Raw genomic sequence first — 17,845 nt, 5'->3', positions numbered from 1 at the left:
AGCCCCAGGATCTTTCTGTCTTTGCTGGGGTTATAGATGTCAGCTACGTGCCAGGCTCCTATACTGGTTGTCAGGAGCTGAACTCAGGTCTCTGTGCTTGCATGACAAGCACTTTACCCAGTGAGCTATCTCCCTAGCCCACAACTCACCTCTTGAAAGTTATGTTGCGTGAACTTGTCTGCAATCCTTAGCAACTCACGGCAAGAATGTGTGTCAGCAAAAGCCCGAATGCCCAGGCAATTAGAAGGATCTAATTGTCTCTTTAAGAATTCACAGCAGGCTTCCTGTATTTCTGCCAGCTGGAGAAGGCAAGCAGCAGGCAAGAGGGTCTGCACATTGCCCTCTTCCACAGTTATCTGAGAGGTATATGCAAAGTCTATGAGGAGCTCCATAGCCCTCTCATCTATGTCTCGGATCACTACTTCTGTCTGTCGGCTTTCTGCCAGCTCTCCTGTAAACATTGCTCGGAAGTAGGGGCTGCAGGCTGACAGAATGACGCGGTGGGCATATATCTTCTTAGCACCCACAACTAGCACCACATCACATAGCTCTCGGTGCTTTCGCAGAAGGTTGATCACTTCCAAGGTTTGCCGAGGGTGCTTGTCTGAGATATAGGGCATGCGAGCAGGCTGGGGAACCCCTTCTGGCAGTTTGTTGGGGTCTCCAAGGGTGCAGCGGCTTGTTACATCCATTCCAGTCTCTCCTGGTCGAATGTTGGTACACCTACAGGAATGAGGGGATGGAGAAAGATGGAAATATTATTACTTCTCTTCTTGCTCTAAGGTGCTTCGTAAGAAGTAAGAACACTTGAAGTTAGCTGGGAGGCTGTGGGAGAGCTGGTGCTTTGACTTATGTGGATGAAAATGTCTTTATAGAATGTTAGGAATTCTGGGTCCCTGTTCAAGTTAGAGGACAACCTTATGTGGATGAGATGCTGCCCCGGTTTTGAGTTGTACCTAGCCAGCCCACTTGTGAGCTGAGTCCTGCTTGACTTGGAATTCATTTACCCTCTTGCCTCTTGTGGCATCAGGACACAATTTCTTCAATGGGCGCTTTCACTGACAGTTCTCTCTCTTATGGACCCATGATTTTAAGTGTCAGAGTTTATTTCCCAATATCATGTTCTGTCTGAAGAAAGCTTAGATTTAATTTTACAGCAAAAGTGGTAGTGAACATAGAAGTTCATACGGGAAACAATCCTAGGACCACTGACAATGAAAAAACTCAATATCAGCTGGGAAGTGGTGGTGCCCGCCTTTAATGCTAGCACTCAGGAGGTAGAGGCAGGTGGATCTGTGAGTTCGAGGCCAGCCTGATTTACAGAGCAAGATCCAAGACAGCCAAGGCTATACAGAGAAACCCTGTCTCAAAACAAAACAAAACAAAAATTAAAAAAAAAAAACAAACCCAAAACTCTCAATATCATTTCAAGTGCTAAATTTTGGGACCCAACCAGGATGTTAGCTGAGAACACTTGCTTCTTTGTTGGATTATCTAAGTTTTCTGCTTTGGTCCGAAGTGGAGGAATTAAGCTGTCAATCTAGATGACTAATGCTGCCTTAACAACCCTGATACCAACTATATGAGGATGACACTACCTCACTGAAGTTGAATGGCTGTTTTTGGATACTGTTGTTACATTTTTCATGCGCTTCCCCCCATTTTTTCTTCAAGACGGGGTTTCTCTGTGTACCCCAGCTATCCTGGAACTCACTCTGTAGAGCGGGCCGACCTCAAACTCACAATGATCCATCTGCCTTTGCCTCCCAAGTGCTGGTATAAAAGCCTGTGCCGCTGCCGCTGCTGCTGCACCAACAGATCATTTTGTTTCTGTTTTAAGATGGGTAATATTAACGCTGGGTATGTTTAAAAAGGAGCTTTCTCAAACTTACAAAATTGTAACAGAGGCAATTTCAAAAAATGACGTTTTAAATATAAAGTAAATAAAAAATTTAAATTCAGGAAAACCATTTAAAATTATTCTCTCTACAAAAAAATAAATAAATAAGCCAAACATCCCTCCCAATAAGACAAACCAGACCTATAAAATTGTTTAAAAACTTTAATTACATTTTTTTAATTTTAAGTTTTTGTATTTATTTATTTGTTCATGCATGTGTATGCATGCACATATGTGATGTACATATATGCCACGGCACATGTATGGAAGTCAGACAACAACTTGTGGGAGGTACTTCTCCCACGTGAGTTCTGGAAATTAAACTCAGTTCATCAGGCTTAGCAAGTGCCTTTATGCACTGAGCCTTTCTGCTAGGCCCACAATTTAATTTTTTTTTAAAATGTCTTTCCTTCCTTCCTTCCTTCCTTTTTTCTTTTCTTTTTCCCTTCTCTTTTCTTAACACAGAATCTCTCTACATAGTCCTGGCTGGATCTCATTATGTAGACCAGGCTGGCCTCTAACTGCCACAGCTCTACATGCTTCTGCTGGGATTAAAGACATGTATTACCTTGCCTGGCCCCAAATTTTAATAATCCCTCCTCCTCCTTCTCTTTTTCTTTTGAGACAGGGTTTCTCTGTGTAGCCATGGCTGTCCTGTCCTAGTCTCACTTTGTAGATTAGGCTGGACCTGCCTGCCTCTGTCTTCCAAGTGCTGGGATTAAAGGCATGCACTACTACACCCAGCTCCAAATTTTAATTCTTAAACCTGGTTTGATTCAAATCTTGATATCTGTTACTTTCCTAGAGTAGCTGGTGTTTATTTCTCCTTTTCATTTGGGTGCTATTTTAATATTTCTAGTTATAGTTCAGCACAAATTCTGTAATACATAGTTTATGCTACATGAAAAGACAGGAAGAAAAGAAGATAGCCACCAACCTCCAAAATTAAACTTAAATTTAATACTCAACTTCTTTGTTTCTAACTTTCAAGGGATGAGATATTACACCAAATGACATGTAATTCATTTTTAGATGTCTTATCACTCAGGCGTAGCGAGGAATGCCTGTAATCCTAGTACTTAAGAGGCTGAGTTAAGTGGATCAAGATAGTCTTGGCTACATAGCAAACGCTTGTCTCAAAGACAGTTTCATTTAATCTAATAAAGTATGTGCCCAAAATATAGTCAATTATAATGGTTTTAAACAACGTTTAAAAATCAGCATACACCCACCCATATACACACCCAAAAATCAATTACAAAAATCAAAAGCACAAGTTATATAAAGAATAGCATGCCATTTTGATGCTGGGCAACTGCTGAGAGCCAAACATAATTCAAAAGATTCAGCAATCTCTCAATGAAAGGAAAGCTTAAAACCGAACTTTGACTAATGAAAAAATGTTAATTTTAGTAAGTGCTAGGTTTTCATTAGAAAGAAAAACTGAATAACTTTAGTATAGTGCATTTCTAAAGTTATTAAATCAACATGTCTTATGAACAGTTGTTAAATAAACTATTGTAGTTTGTTCATTAAAAGTGAAAGAAGCAAATGAAGTTTTTGAAACACATTTACAGAAGAAATAAACAGTGCAAAGTGTTAAAATTCCTTTCCTTGTGTAGATCTGGATTGAAATACCGTTAGTAATACATTTTATTGTATCGTAAGAGCTCTTTTCTCCTCATCAAGTCTAGTGCACTCTATTTTGTTGTATTTTGGTTTATTGAAACTGGGTTTTTATATCTAAGACTGGTCTGGAACTCTATAGCTCAGGCTGGCCTGGAACTCATGGTAATCCTCCTGTTCCAACCTCTCTGTTCCAATAGGGATTACAGACATGAGGCACCATACCTGGCTTCTAGTTTCTTTAACTCTAAAACGGGTTTCCACTGCACAGATAAGTAAGATGATGAACACAAAAGCTTCCCATTTAGCAGTTTTAAATTAGAAATATGACTGTAATATAACCATTTAAATTTCCCTTAAGTAAGTTGGTTATACTTTTCATATTAAAAATTAAATTTCTAGCCAGGTGTGGTGGTTTGAATAAAATGGCTCCCATAGGCTCTTGTTGGAGGAAGTGTGTTACTGGGGGTGGGCTTTGAGGTCTCATATGATCAAGACAGGCCCAGTGTGGCAACGTTTCTTCCTGCTGCCTGGGGATCCAGATGTAGAACTCTCAGCCACCTTTCCAGCACCGTGTTTGCCTGCATGCCACCATGCTTCCTGCTATGATGAAAATAGACTCAACCTCTAAAATGTAAGCCAGCCCCAATTAAATGTTTTTCTTTATTTGAGCTGCTGCGGTCATGGTGTCCCTTTACAGCAACAGAAACCTTAACTAAGACACTGGGCGTGGTGGTGTATGTCTTTAATCCTAGCACTCAGGAGGAGAGGTAGGCAGGTCTTGGGGAGTTCTTGAGCAGCTGAGGTAGGAATGCTATGAGTAGATAACAGTGAGACCTTGCCTCAAAATACAAAGTTTGGGAAGTTGGCTTAGCAGGTTAATGAGCTTGCTGCCAAGCCTGATGACCTCAGTTCAATAGCTAGCACCCACATGGTGGAAGAGGAGAACCTACAAATTGTCTTCCACTTGTATACAAGCACATGCATACATATACAAATAGAAAAATTAAAAGTAGCTTGCTTAATATTTAAACTAATTCTGAATTAGGAATTCTACAATCCTTGACCACTTTACCAGTGTTAGGTATGTGTTCTATCTACTGGGTCTTGTATCTAATACAGAAGTAGTTGGTTACTCCCAGAACATTTGTGTTTCTATTGTACTAGTGTATCTTGAAGGCAGGTCATTGTTGTAGGTCACAGGGTTTATAGCTGGTAATACTGATGATTACTTTTCTTCTCTGGTAGCACCATGTACACTAGTCAATAGGGTGAAGTTTCTAGTTGGGCACTAGCTCAATTTTTTCCATATCCAATGACAAGCAAGTTCCATCTCCAGCAGTAAGGCCTGACCAGGTTATAGAGAGCACCAAAAGCCTTATAATAGCCAACAATGTTTGGACAGTGTTGGTGGGGTCTATGGGACCCAACAACTTAACAAGATGTAATCCATTCCTGGCACTGGAGGTTTTACTTGGTGGCACAAGGTGTCTAGTTGGGGTATTGTCTCCTCTATTATATGGTGATTCCATTTAAATTTCTTTCATATATGTATATATTTTAGGAAACTTCTATAGTAGTAGACTTCCATATGGCTTTTCTTTTTTTTGCGTAATAGTATGAATTCTTTTTAAAAAAGATTTATTTATTATTTATACAGTTGTCTGCCTTCATGTATGCCTGCAGGCCTGAAAAGAGCACCAGATCTCACTATAGATGGTTGTAAGCCACCATGAAGTTGCTGGGAATTAAACTCAGGACCTTTTGAAGAACAGCCAGTGCTCTTAATCTCTGAGCCATCTCTCCAACCTCTCCATATGGCTTTCCAAAAAGCTTTTAGTGTTACTTATCCCTCCCCATATTCCTACTTTACCCTGCTCTCCCATCCTCCATTTTATGATCTTTCTTTTCTACTTTCCCTTTTGCTTCCTTATAACACTATATTGGACTAGATAGATCACTGGCCCTAGGGAAAAAACCTACTCCTATTATTCTTCTAAAGGGATGTAGCAATAAAATGACTTCTAATGATATACTGCTATAACTATAGCTCAACATTCATCAGATGGTAATTAACACAAAGACCCACAACTAGACAATATATAGTGAGGGACTTTGGAGAATTTGGCTCTAAATGCTATGTCTTTTACAACCCCCTCCCTTCAAGGTTCAGCGAGCTATGAGGAAGACAAAGCAGGAAGATTATAAGAGCCAGAGGTGGTAGATAACTCTAAGCAGTGTCCAGACACAACAGAATGGATACAATATGAACCCACAGACTGCAACAGCCACATCAGACCAGCACAGGTTCAAACTAGACAAAATCACAGCACTGAGAATGGGAAGTGAGTAGAAAGTCCCACCTCTAACCAAGAAGCTATTTGAAATTGATAGATACCCGATAGGAAAGGAAAAAAAAAAAAAAACAAACAAAAAACCAGTTTTCTCCAATGATGTGCCACTGGGGCAGGTCCCATGCCCCGAGTAGTTGACCAACACATAAAAGAGACTCCCTGTTTTTTTGTGTGCTTTTTGTTTTTGTTAAGTTTGTCTTATTGGTTTGTTTTCTTTTCTTCTTTTGCTTTTTTTTTCAGAGAGAAAGAAAAGGAACATGAAGTTGGGTAGAAAGGAAGGTAGGGAGGATTTGGAACAAGTTGGGGCAGGGAAAATATGAGTAAAATATACTATATAAAAACTTTTTTTGTTGTTGTTTTTTTGACAGGGGCTTTCTCTGGTTATTCTAGAACTTGATCAGAGATCTGTCTGCCTGTCTTCCAAGTGCTGGGATTAAAGACATTTACCACCACCGCCCAGAAAAAAAATGAATTCAGAAATTCTACAATATTATGAATATTACCTGAATATTATCTATTTTTATTTAAGAACTCTTTAGCCAAATACTAAGAATGCAGATCAATGGCATTTTGCCTACGATGTGCAAACTTCTGGGTTCAATTCCCCAGCACTGCCCCCCCCCAGTCAAACTATATAAAAAAGCTGGTCATTATGAGCAGGCCTAAAATCCTTTCAAAAGAGACATGGAAGCTAGAAGATCAGAAGTTCAAGGTCACAGAGTGTGAGGTCAGCCTGGGCACATGAAATCTTGTCTCAAAAAATACCAACCTCTAAAATTTAAACACTCAAAATTTTAAGAAAAGTATTTATTTACTGTTACTTTGTATGTATATGTATATGCCTGAGTGTATGCATATGTATCATGTATGTGTGGGTCCTCATAAAATCCGTAACAGGGCATCAGATCCTCTGCAACTGGAGTTGCAGATGGTTGTGACCAATGCGGGTGCTAAGAACTGAACCACTCTTAAAAGCTTTGAGACCAGCATTAGATTAGATTACTTTGGGCCCAGGAATTCTAAATATAACAAGCCTTATTTAAAAGCACCACATGTGTCAGATCAGTTTGAATCAGCCAGGCTTTCCTATGATCATAGAAAAACTATGTAAGTCCACAGGCATTCCTTACTTTATATATAGTCTTTTAAAAGTTTAATTTTACATCAGCTGTTTGGAGGTCTGGATTTTTCTATAACAAGAGTGTTATATATAGGATTAGACTTAGCTGTAAAATGCAGAGTGCCTCACAAGCAGCTAAAAAAAAAAATAGATAAGAAAATAGTTATATACATTCTGTTTGGTGGGTATAAGAAAGGGGGGAAAAGACCTCTTTGAAAAAGTTATTCTAAAGCTTGTTGCTATTGGTTTTGGTTTTGAAGTAAATATATTAGGGTGGGGTGACAGCTGGAGCTTAGAGACTGTATTTGTATATAAATAACCATGTTGAAGCCTGTAAGCTGGGTATTTCCTGTATATTAAGTATGTGTGGTCCAAGCTATAACTCCAGGTTTAGGGCATATGACATGCTCTTCTGCCTCTGAGGATACCACACACACACACAGTGTATATGCAAGCAAAAATACCCATACATAAAATAAAAATAAATAAATCTTTAAAAAAGACAAGCTCTAGAGGCTACATAAATTACTATTAAGATCTGAAAAAACAAAAACCCACCCCCAAATCCCGCAGTCAAAATAGAGTGGTTCACCTATTTCAACATTTGAAATAGAACGTATCATGGGCTCATTTAGAATAGTATCTTTCTTCTACAGATAAAGAAGCCACTTTGATTATTAAAGACTTTGGTGACTTTCAAAGAATCAAAACCTTGATCCTTTCCGAGCAGTTCTGCTGCTGCTTTGGGGTAAACCATAGTTTCTGCCTGAAGTCAGTTCATGTGAGTGCTATAAGAAGGGAAGCCTTTGTAGGATTATTTTGCAATTCAAAATGAATGTTATTGTTATTATTATTATTAATGCAGATTTCTGTACCACTCCAACTTTTTAAAAGCCCAGGAAACTGTACCAAATACAGATTGCTTTGTTTTAGTCATCTCGGAAACCTACATAGTAAAATACGGGAAGAGTAGAGTAACTTGGAGAAAGAGGCTACAAAATGAACTTAAGATCTGGCAAAACAAAACTGAACTTAAGATCCCTCTTTCCAGCTAAAAGCAAGTGAAATGATGGAAGAAGATTTATATTTTATTTTTTACTATTAGCGTATCTCTCTGTGTCTGTAGACAGAACAATAGTGCTTGGCGATCAGGGGACAACTTTCTGAGCTTGGTGGTCTCCGTCTACCATGGATTCTGGAGAATACACTTAGATCATCAGGCTTGAGTGTCAAATGTGTACCTGCCAAGCCATCTTGCCCCCACATTTCAATATTATTTCTTAATTTCTAAAATTTGGTTATGGTTTTATTATCTTAAAAAAGTAATTTCAGTTAAAATATGAGAAGCAATTTATATCTTATGACCTAGAAATGGAGGTGTGAGCCTGGTAGGTAAACAGTAATTTAAATAACTGGCAAATAATTAGAATTAAAATTTTGCATTTCACAATCATTATATTGTGAGCACGCAGAAAAAGAAAACCTATGTCTATCAGCTATATAATATACAAAGCTTTTTGCTCTAAACCGAAGAAAATTAAAATGTGTATCAAGAAGCAACTGGCAAACTTAATTATTTACAGTAGAAATGCACAAATAATCAAAAAGAAGGCAAACAAGTTGGGATTGTTAGGTTTGTGCTATTATTCCAGCACTTAGTAGGCTGAGATAGCAAACTGTGAGTTTGAGGCCAACTCAGTAACACAGTAGACCTTATTTCAAAAACAAACAATCTGAACCAAGCAAATAAAAAAACTCCAAACTAAAAACATTCAACAGCAACCAAACAACCAACCAAATATAACCCCAAACAAAAAGGAAAAGGGGAAGGAAGGAATAAACCCAGATAAAAATGTGGTCCAGACAAAAATACTTCCACATGGTAGTCCATCACTCAAAGAAGTCACGACAGGAACTCAAACTGGGCAGGTACTTGGAAACAGGAGCTAATGCAGAGGCCATGGAAGGTGCTTACTGGTTTGCTCCCCTGGCTTGCTTAGCCTGCTTTCTTTTGGAACTCAGAACTACCAGCCCAGAGGTGGCCTCACCCTCAATGAACTGTGTCCTACCCATCAATCACCAATTAATAAAACACTCTACAGGCTTGCCTACAGCCCCATCTTATGGAGGCACTGTCTCACATAAGGCTCCCTTCTCTCTAGCTTATGTCAAACTGACAGAAAAGTAGCCAGTACATGTCTCATTTCTATGCCCATTATGTGTATGTGGGGATAACGGTATCTACTTCATAAAGACTGCCAGTGTTGAAATTTGTCTAACTTAGGTTCTCTGACTTCAAATGCAGAGCTTTATCCTCACAAGCTGTCTTGGACAACTGGACCAAATATTTAAAATAGAAATGAATTCTGCTATTTATCTTTGTAAATGTGTTTAAGAATTTAATTTCTTTCCCTAGTCTTCTCTTCTCCAAAGAGATTTATGGAGGAAAGCATTTTTCCCTGTAGATTTTATGTTTTTTTAGGTACCTGAGATAAGAAATTATAAGAGACCCAGAAATGGATCATGTTTATACCTTGTTCATTTATGGCCATGGCTTCTTTGCCTGGTGGAATAAATGTCCTGAAGATCTGAGAGGTTAAGGTGGCCTACTGGAGAATAATTAGGTATAGAATTAAAATACAGAAGAAATGGGTCTTAGGCAAAAGGAAGAATTTTCCTTGGAAATTAATTTGCAGATCACTTGTGGGCAGTGAGAAGAAGAGGTAATAGACCATGGGAAGAATGGGTAAGGATGTAAAATATTTGCTGTGGAGAATGATGAAGCAATGACTAAGGATTCACAGAACAATTGTTGGAGAACACTGACAACTAGATGACATTATATACCATGAACACGATAGCACTGGTTCTCTGTGGCTGGTTTTATTTGACATACTCACTATCATGGATCTGAGACTACAAATCCCTGGAGTATTCTAGAGTTGGGAAAAACAGAATCAAATCTTCCTAACTAAGATCAACTACAATACTGACAGCACTCTCAATTGAGCAATCTTCTGCAAATGGCTAGTTTTAAAAACAGAACAATAACAAGAAAACTAGAAAACAACACCTTTTCACTCTAAAGCATTTATAATCAAAAATTTGTGGGGTGGAATGTTTCCTTAGACATTTACACCTCTCCTTTCATACCTTTGCCTAGCAATGTAAGGCCCTGGGTTCAATCCCCAATACTTTGTTTTTTACAGTTTTAAAATTAACAGCCTATACTTTAAGATCAGTTTGAACTGACTTCCATTTTACAGCCATGAATACACTTGAAGACATATTTGCATGGAGAGTTGAACAAACAAATCCTCACAGCATAAATGATATCTCTCAGCACTGGTTCTGCATACCAGAAAAACACCCTCTTGATACTAGATTTCATATCTAATTCCAGATCAAAAGGCCTAGCTGCCTATTTTTAAAAGATGTCTTTGCGTTATGTTTAATTATGTGTACTTGTGTATGTGTGGGTGTATGTGCAGATGCCTGCAGAGGCCATAGCATTAAATTCCCCTGGAGCTAGAGTTGTCGGTGGTTGTGAGCTGCCTGGCATGGGGGTTGGGAACCAAGCTTGGGTCCTCTAGAAGAGCAGCATCTACCTGTAACTGCTGCGCCATCTCTCTAGCCCCTGCCTATTTTTTACACTAGAAACAGGTTATGAATGTTTTAACTCCAAGACACTCTCATCGCTGCTTACTGGATAAAAGTGTAAGTTCCACCCTAGTGATCAAGGCAGGAAGAAGAAAGGAAAGTAGCCATACAAGCAAACTGCCTTCCTTGTAAGCCAGAAAGTAGAAAACTTCTGGAGTACCTACCCCTCAACAACAAGCTGTCCTAACACTTCATTAGAAGAAAGCTGGGCAACAGAGCAATCTCCAGATAAAAACAAGACTAAGAACTGAGGCACAGTATTCAATTTTCTTGTGTCCCAGAAAGGGAAGAAGAGGTGTCATGTGCAAGAATCATACAGTATATGTATGTTACACTGGGAACAGTCAAATCAAGCAGATCTATCTGCTACAATTTTTAAGCATGCAGTTCAGACTAGCTAGACTAAACAGGAATTGCAGCTAAAGCCTTTATCTGTTTTAGACTGTTTACTTATCTTCTTTTTAAGCCCCACTTAAACTCCCATGGTACTCCTAGGGTTCTGTCCTTGGTGTTATTCCTTTCCATTCATTTATACCCACAGCTTGAAGAACCTTCTGCATATTGGTTGAGTCACGATTTATTACATTCCAGCGAAATCTCTTTCCTCTCCATTTATAAGCCATATACTTGGCTCCTTCTTAGACAACAAAACTAGAACATATGGGAATCTGCTGGAGGCTTATGAAAGCCGCTCATTTTTCTGTGTATTTTATCCCATGAGGCAGCACTCAATTTTCTAAGCTGAAGTCTTTGGAGCTGTAGTCTATTCAACATAGATCTACCCCCAGGCAATCCTTCAGTTAAACTACCAGAACTCTTTCATGTTCATTTCTTTACTATTATTTTCTCCTTTTTCCTGCCCGTCTACCATGTGCCTAACAATCAGCCCAAACAAATCTGATCTACATGTTAGTGCTGGCTCCTGAAGTAATAAAATGATAAAAGCCAAACTATTTCATGGTTACTTTTTTTGTTTGTTTTGTTTTGCTTTTCGAGACAGGGTTTCTCTGTGTGGCCTTGGCTGCCCTAGACTCGATTTGTAGACCATGATGGCCTCAAACTCACAGTGATCTGCCTATACCTGCCTCCCTGAGTGCTGGGATTACAGGCATGTGTCACTGTGCCAGGCATCGTTACACTCTTGATTTCCACAATTTTTGTTTGCTCTTCTTCCATTGTAAACTATATACTTACATTTAAAATATACGTACCATGCATGCAACTCAGACACTTAAGTCTTACTGTCTCCCTCCTAAGCTTTACCTTCTGCATCTCTCCTTCATTACAGTGTCCTTAATTATCCCTTGCTCACCTCTATCCCCACCCTTTGTACTCCTACCCCTTTGTCTGCAATGCTGGAATTGAGCCAAGGGCCTCGCACAACAAAGACAAGTGCTGTACCACTGAGCTGAGCTACATCTCCAGTTCTAACACTTTTTAAATTTTTAAAAATTTACTTGTCTCTGTGTATGTGTATGCATGCGTGAATGCATACGTGTCTGTTTATGTGGTGTCATAGCACATGTCTGGAGGTCAGATGATAACTTTTGGGAGTGGGTTCTCACATTCCACCTTGAGGAAGGGTCACCTGTTTCTGCCTTGCTATATATGTTAAGCTATCTGAGGATTCTCCCGTCTGGCTCCCATCTCACAGTAGGAATGCTGGAATCCAAGATGCCTGTCACAGCACCTAGCTTTTTATGTGGGTTTTGAGGAATAAACTCAGGCTGTCAGATCATACACACTAAGCACTTTTATCCACTGATCCACCTTGCCTGCCCCTCATCCCTTTAGAATTCTTGGAGCAGCCAGGTGGCACAATGGGTAAAAGCTCTTGTCGTGTAAGCCCAAAAACTTGAGTTTGATCCTGGGAACTCACGTAAAAGTGGAAGAAGCACATATTATGCTTACACATTTGAGCAAAAATTACCCACATGGATGTTTACTATAGAGGTTTTAGTATGGTGTATATGAACGCCAGAACTATAAAAAAAATAAGAGGTTTATATATATTGGTCACTTAAAAAAAATAAAACAGGGTCTTGCTGTATAGCATACGTTAGCCCCAAACTCGGAGTCTTCTTGCCTCTGCTCCTGACGGTTGAGATCACAGGAAGTATGTCATCATATTGGCTCACAGTTAATTTGTAAAGTGCTAAAGATACAAAATACTGTGCGTGTAATGTTGACTTTTCTTTTTTCTTTCTTTCTTTCTTCTTCTTCCTCCTCTTCCTCCTCCTCCTCCTCCTTCTCCTCCTCTTCTTCTTCTTCTTCTACAAAATTCTTCCTTTCAGAACTAATCAGAATCCAACTTCAGCTCTAGCCACTGCTGGACAGCACCAGTTAGAGTCTGATCTGTATGTCACATATGTTGGCTCCTAAAGGAATAAGTTGATAAAGGCTAAACTATTTCATGATTCCAGTCCTGATTTCCACAATTTTTGTTTGTCCTTCTGCAGCTAAAGGGGAGAAAGCTCAGGGTTTTGTTGTTATTTTTTGAGGCAGCATCTCATAAAGCAGAGGCTGGCTTTAAATTTGCTATATAGTTGAGTCATATCATCAATCATGTGCTACCCAACCTGGTTTACTCAGTGGTTGGGATTAAACAGGGCTTCAAACATAGGCAAGAATTCTACCAACTAAGCCAATATCTCAGCCCTAACATGCATATATGAGAAGACAGATATTCTACATATGCTTGTACATGAATTGCATGGTCTTAAAAATAATGCAGAAGAAACTGTTTACACCTTTGGAGAAGAACAGTGGGACCTAGAATCTGTCCCAGGAGACTTATTTTTCACTGTTTTTGTTGTTTTGAAAGAAGATCTTGTATAGTCTATGCTGGCCCTGAACTTTTTATGTAGCTTAGGATGATCTTGAATTTTTGATCCTTCTGCTTCCACTTCCCACATGCCAAGATTATAGGCATGCATTACTATGCCCAATTTTGAATATACTATTTTATCTTTTAAATGTAATGTCATATACATACAAATACATACACATAAATAAAACTTTGCTAATAAAATACCAGTTGATTTCATAAAACTATACAATTATGCATTATAATACCTTATGTATGTATATTTATCATTTATCTTTATCTGGAAAACTTTGAATTCCCCTCTTCTGTTTTTTATAATATATGATAAATTGTTATAAAATTTTATGCTGTAAAATATTAGATCTTATTTTTCCTACCTAACTGTATTTGGGTTCCTATTATTCAGCCTCCTTATATCTCCCATCCTCTTGTTTTTGTAGTCAATATTCTATTTTCTACTTATTTGCAATGTTTCTTTTAGTTTCTACATCTGAGAATATGCAGTTTTGTCTTTTTATATCTGACTTGTTTCATTTAGCATAATGATAACATTCTCTTATCTAGGATGCTGCAAATGTTATGATTTCTTTCTTTTTAATGGCTAAATAATGTGTGTGTGTGTGTGTGTGTGTGTGTGCGTGCACACATATGATTTTACTTTCAATGGATACTTCAGGAGATTACAGATCTGTCTGGGTGCTACAATAAACATGGCAGGCAAGAATCTCTCTGATACAGTGATGTCATTGTCTTTGGATATACATGCAGTAATGGGATAGCTGTCCAAGTGATAGTTTCTGTTTTGTTTTTAGAATTTTCATAGTATTTTCCATAATGGGTGAAAAAACTTATATTAGGAGATGAATAAGCTAATTGCTTTGATTTGATCATTATACATTGTATATATGTATTGAATTATAACACCTTACTGCATAAATATATACAATTAAAAAGAAAGTTAAGGGGGCTGGAGAGATGGCTCAGCAGCTAAGTGCATGGGCTGCTCTTCTGGAAGACCTGGTTAAACTCCCAGCACTCATGGCAGCTCACAACTGTTTGCAACTCCTGTTCCAGTGCATCAAACACCCTGACACAGACACACATGCAGACAAAACACCAATGCACATAATAACAGAAAAACATTTCCAAAAAGAATAAACAATTGAATCTTAAAAAAAATTAAAACTATAGAGGAATACCTTTAATGGTTACTTTCACCCTCTTCTTGTCCATAGAACCTATTGTTTTGTGTATGTGTGTTTAAGAGAGAAAAAGAACATGAAGCTGCATGGGTAGGATGCAGGAGGATCTGAGTGGGAAGGCTCTGAGAGGAGGTTGGGGAGGGGAAAGAATATGATCAAACTATATTACATAAAATTTTTGTTTGTTTTTAGTTTTTCAAGACTGACTGTATAGCCTTGGCTGTCCTGGACTTGCTTTGTAGACCAGGCTGACCTTAAAGTCACATAGATCCACCTGCCTCTGCCTCCCTGCATGCTGTGATTATAGGCATGTACCACCATTTAAATTTAAAATTTAATTTAAAAATATTAAGTTCTTATTTTAGCAATTAGATAAGACAAGACGTTTATGGCAACTGAGGACAAAACAAAATCAGTGGTTTTTTGTAATCATGCTAGAAATGAAGTAGTGAAGTACTTAGTATATGTATGGTTAAGTTTCTTCTATACTTTACAACCTAATACCATTCTTACTATAGGGTAAGATAAAAGTAAGACAATGAAATGTGTCACCTCTATGATGTCTTTTCATTTGGACATCTTAAAGCATTTGTGAACATTTACTAGTTCTATATCATAGGCATATACACCAGAGAAGTTAACAGGACAAGAGAAAGTAGAACAGTTCAAAGCCAATTGCTATATCAATAACAAATTTGGAAAAGGATATATATTCCTTTTACTTGATCTTCAGATCTTGCTGCTTCTCCCTGTAAGATGCTGGAATTTACAGATTTGCATGGCCATGTCCAGCCTTTCTCCTAATACTAAGCCATGTCCTATAATAGAATGTCTCTTTTCTTAAAGGTTCTCTGTGTTGCTTATCTTTGATGTTAAGTTACATATGATGAAATAGTTTGATGACCATAATACAAGTTTAAACAATGAATAAACAGAATTGACTTGTTTCAATAAAGATTCTAGTATAATTTGTTAGAATAGATCGAGAAAGGGCATTTGTACACTCTAGAGGCAAAAGAGCCTGTAACTGTAGTTTCCTCACACTTAGATTTTTCTATATTTATTTCAGTCCTTAATCTTCTCTGTAGTGCAGCTATTTTAATAAACATAAGATATTATTGAACACCAGTAAAATAAACAACCATAACTAGTGATGCAGCAGTGTCTTACAAATATCACTTTTTACTTGGCAACAGAGTCCTCTATATTGTACAGGGAATTAAATTTATAATAAGCACACAAATCATCATCGGACACTTAGTGGTTATGTGTACCAAAAAATCACTATGCAAAAAGGGAGACTTAAATATTAAGAAACATAAAATCCAAACTGTCTTTAGAAATCTAACTCCTATATTCCATTAAAAAGCTGTGGAGTATGATGGCATACACCTTTAATCTTGGGAGACTGGCAGGTGAATCTCTGTGAGTTCAAAGCAAAACGACACAGTAAGTTCTTGTTTCAAAAAAACAAACAAAAGCAAAAAAAAAAAAAAAAAAAAAAAAAAGCCCAGCAACAATAGAAGTTAATAATTTCTGACATTACTAGTTTCTATTTACTTGAAATAAGAATGATTAATTCCAAGCAGGATTTAGTAAGGTTTGTGAATAAAATAATTTAAAACAAGGCACTGTTGTTAGACGCTAAAAATCGCTGAAACCAATGTTTTGTTTTTTTTTTTACTCTTAACAGGCTTACCTGCGCATTGGCTTTCCTTCCATGCACCATGAAAAGTATCCTTCACCGTATTCTAAAGCCGTACCTTAAACAAGAGAAAAATAGTAGCTTACTAAAAACTGTTTCTGATTTCTCCAGCACCTCTTATAATAGTTTCACCCACTTCGTCTGTAATCAGGAATCTTACATCCCAATATAATTTTTGTGCAGATGCACAACCACAGAGGAATGTGATGCCTTTAAGATGACTACAATTAACTAGGAAGCTAAGGTAATTGATTATATGTGAAGGTGAGGGAAATTGTGAAAGTAGTCACGATCGCTAATCGGTCTTGTCTCTGTTCAAAATGCACTTGGGAGTCTTTTTTTAAACTTCCGCCATCAAACATATTTGCAAAGCAATCACTTGATACCCACAGCAGTACTAACTTAATGGCTCGGATAGGAAACATTTTAACACTGCATGTGAAGGTTGGTAACTAGTTCTGGTGACAGGGAGCAGGCCGAGGCATTTGCCTTTAAAAACAACTCCACTTCCGACCAGCCAGGGCAGTTTGAACAAGGACAGGGAAAGTATAGTTTCAGACTAACGCCCTCCCAAGCTCTCGGCTTAGTCCCCGAAATACTGTTCACCACCAGCGTCTCGCTGGTAAAATGGGAGGTATAGCGCTCACTCCAATTCCAAGTGAAGCTGTCCAGGATGGAGAGCCCCGGCGTTCCCAGAAAGCACGGCACAGGCTTCTCCTGGCTTTAAGACACCTCTGCCGGCAGTAGCGCAGTCTGGCACCCCGCAAGGCCCGACTAAGGAGCCCCAACACTCCCTTTTAGGCGCTGGCTGACAGGCGACCTACAAAGCACTGCCCTGATCCCACTGGACAGTTCGGCAAGTTGATATTACATATCTGCAAAGCGAGACCTGAGGCTCTGCTCTCCATCCCCTGCTCTAAGGCTCTGACTTACTGGCTCTGACACTTTTTTTTCTCTGCAGCACCCTTCTCTGCCTTCTCCGCCCTCTCTGCCTCCACCTCTGGCGCCGCAAGAGCAGGCAGGATGCGGCTCCCGCAGCTATTTCCTTTCCCTGCACCCGCCCCCATCCAGAAACAGGAAGTGGTCCTACACCTGAATTCTTCCCACGGAAGTGCTCATGTTGGGGCAAGTGGTTCCGGCATGACTCCGGAAGTAGCCGCGTCTTTCTATGAGTGTATGTTTCCCAGGACTGGTGCGTTTACAGTGTCTGATTTTTACAATATATTTAGAACCAAATGAAATATGTGTGACGTGAGCGTTACGATTTTGAGTATATCATCAGTAAAAGGCTGTTGCTGATGTATTGAAAACTATACTAGGTTTATCATTAACCAAAATTACTTTAACTGATTTTTACTTGACAGCTACAGATTCTGTGCAGTTGTTTGTGATAGGAAATATACCTCTTATTAATAAACTTGTAGCAAGGAATGATTGGTTTTTAGATCCAG

The 17,845-nt window shown here is 38.6% G+C and overlaps 2 protein-coding genes across 4 annotated transcripts in view; one reads left to right on the top strand and one right to left on the bottom strand.

The window, feature by feature from the left end:
• Nucleotides 1-17,308, bottom strand: part of Klhl20 (kelch like family member 20) — a 40,094-nt gene extending 22,786 nt beyond the window's left edge. For all 3 annotated transcript variants that reach the window (XR_008722098.1, XM_055624605.1, XM_055624606.1), the window contains exons 1-3: nucleotides 17,042-17,308; nucleotides 16,389-16,452; nucleotides 150-723 (exon numbers count right to left, since the gene is read on the bottom strand). Coding sequence is in view for 2 of the 3 variants with exons in the window: in XM_055624605.1 (XP_055480580.1) it covers nucleotides 150-723; nucleotides 16,389-16,411 (597 nt within the window). In the remaining variant the exon portion in view is untranslated. The remainder of the gene's footprint in view (nucleotides 1-149; nucleotides 724-16,388; nucleotides 16,453-17,041) is intronic.
• Nucleotides 17,309-17,540: 232 nt separating this feature from the next.
• The window catches only part of Ankrd45 (ankyrin repeat domain 45), a 37,485-nt gene continuing 37,180 nt past the window's right edge, over nucleotides 17,541-17,845 (top strand). The window contains exon 1 of the mRNA XM_055624712.1: nucleotides 17,541-17,586. Coding sequence (XP_055480687.1) covers nucleotides 17,563-17,586 — 24 coding nt within the window. The 5' untranslated portion in view covers nucleotides 17,541-17,562. The remainder of the gene's footprint in view (nucleotides 17,587-17,845) is intronic.

This window comes from Psammomys obesus, unplaced genomic scaffold (assembly GCF_907164565.1).
Source record: "Psammomys obesus unplaced genomic scaffold, mPsaObe1.curated_primary_1811, whole genome shotgun sequence".
Lineage (NCBI taxonomy): Eukaryota > Metazoa > Chordata > Mammalia > Rodentia > Muridae > Psammomys > Psammomys obesus.
Note: the sequence above shows the minus strand (reverse complement) of the source record. Positions and strands in the feature narration are given on the sequence as shown.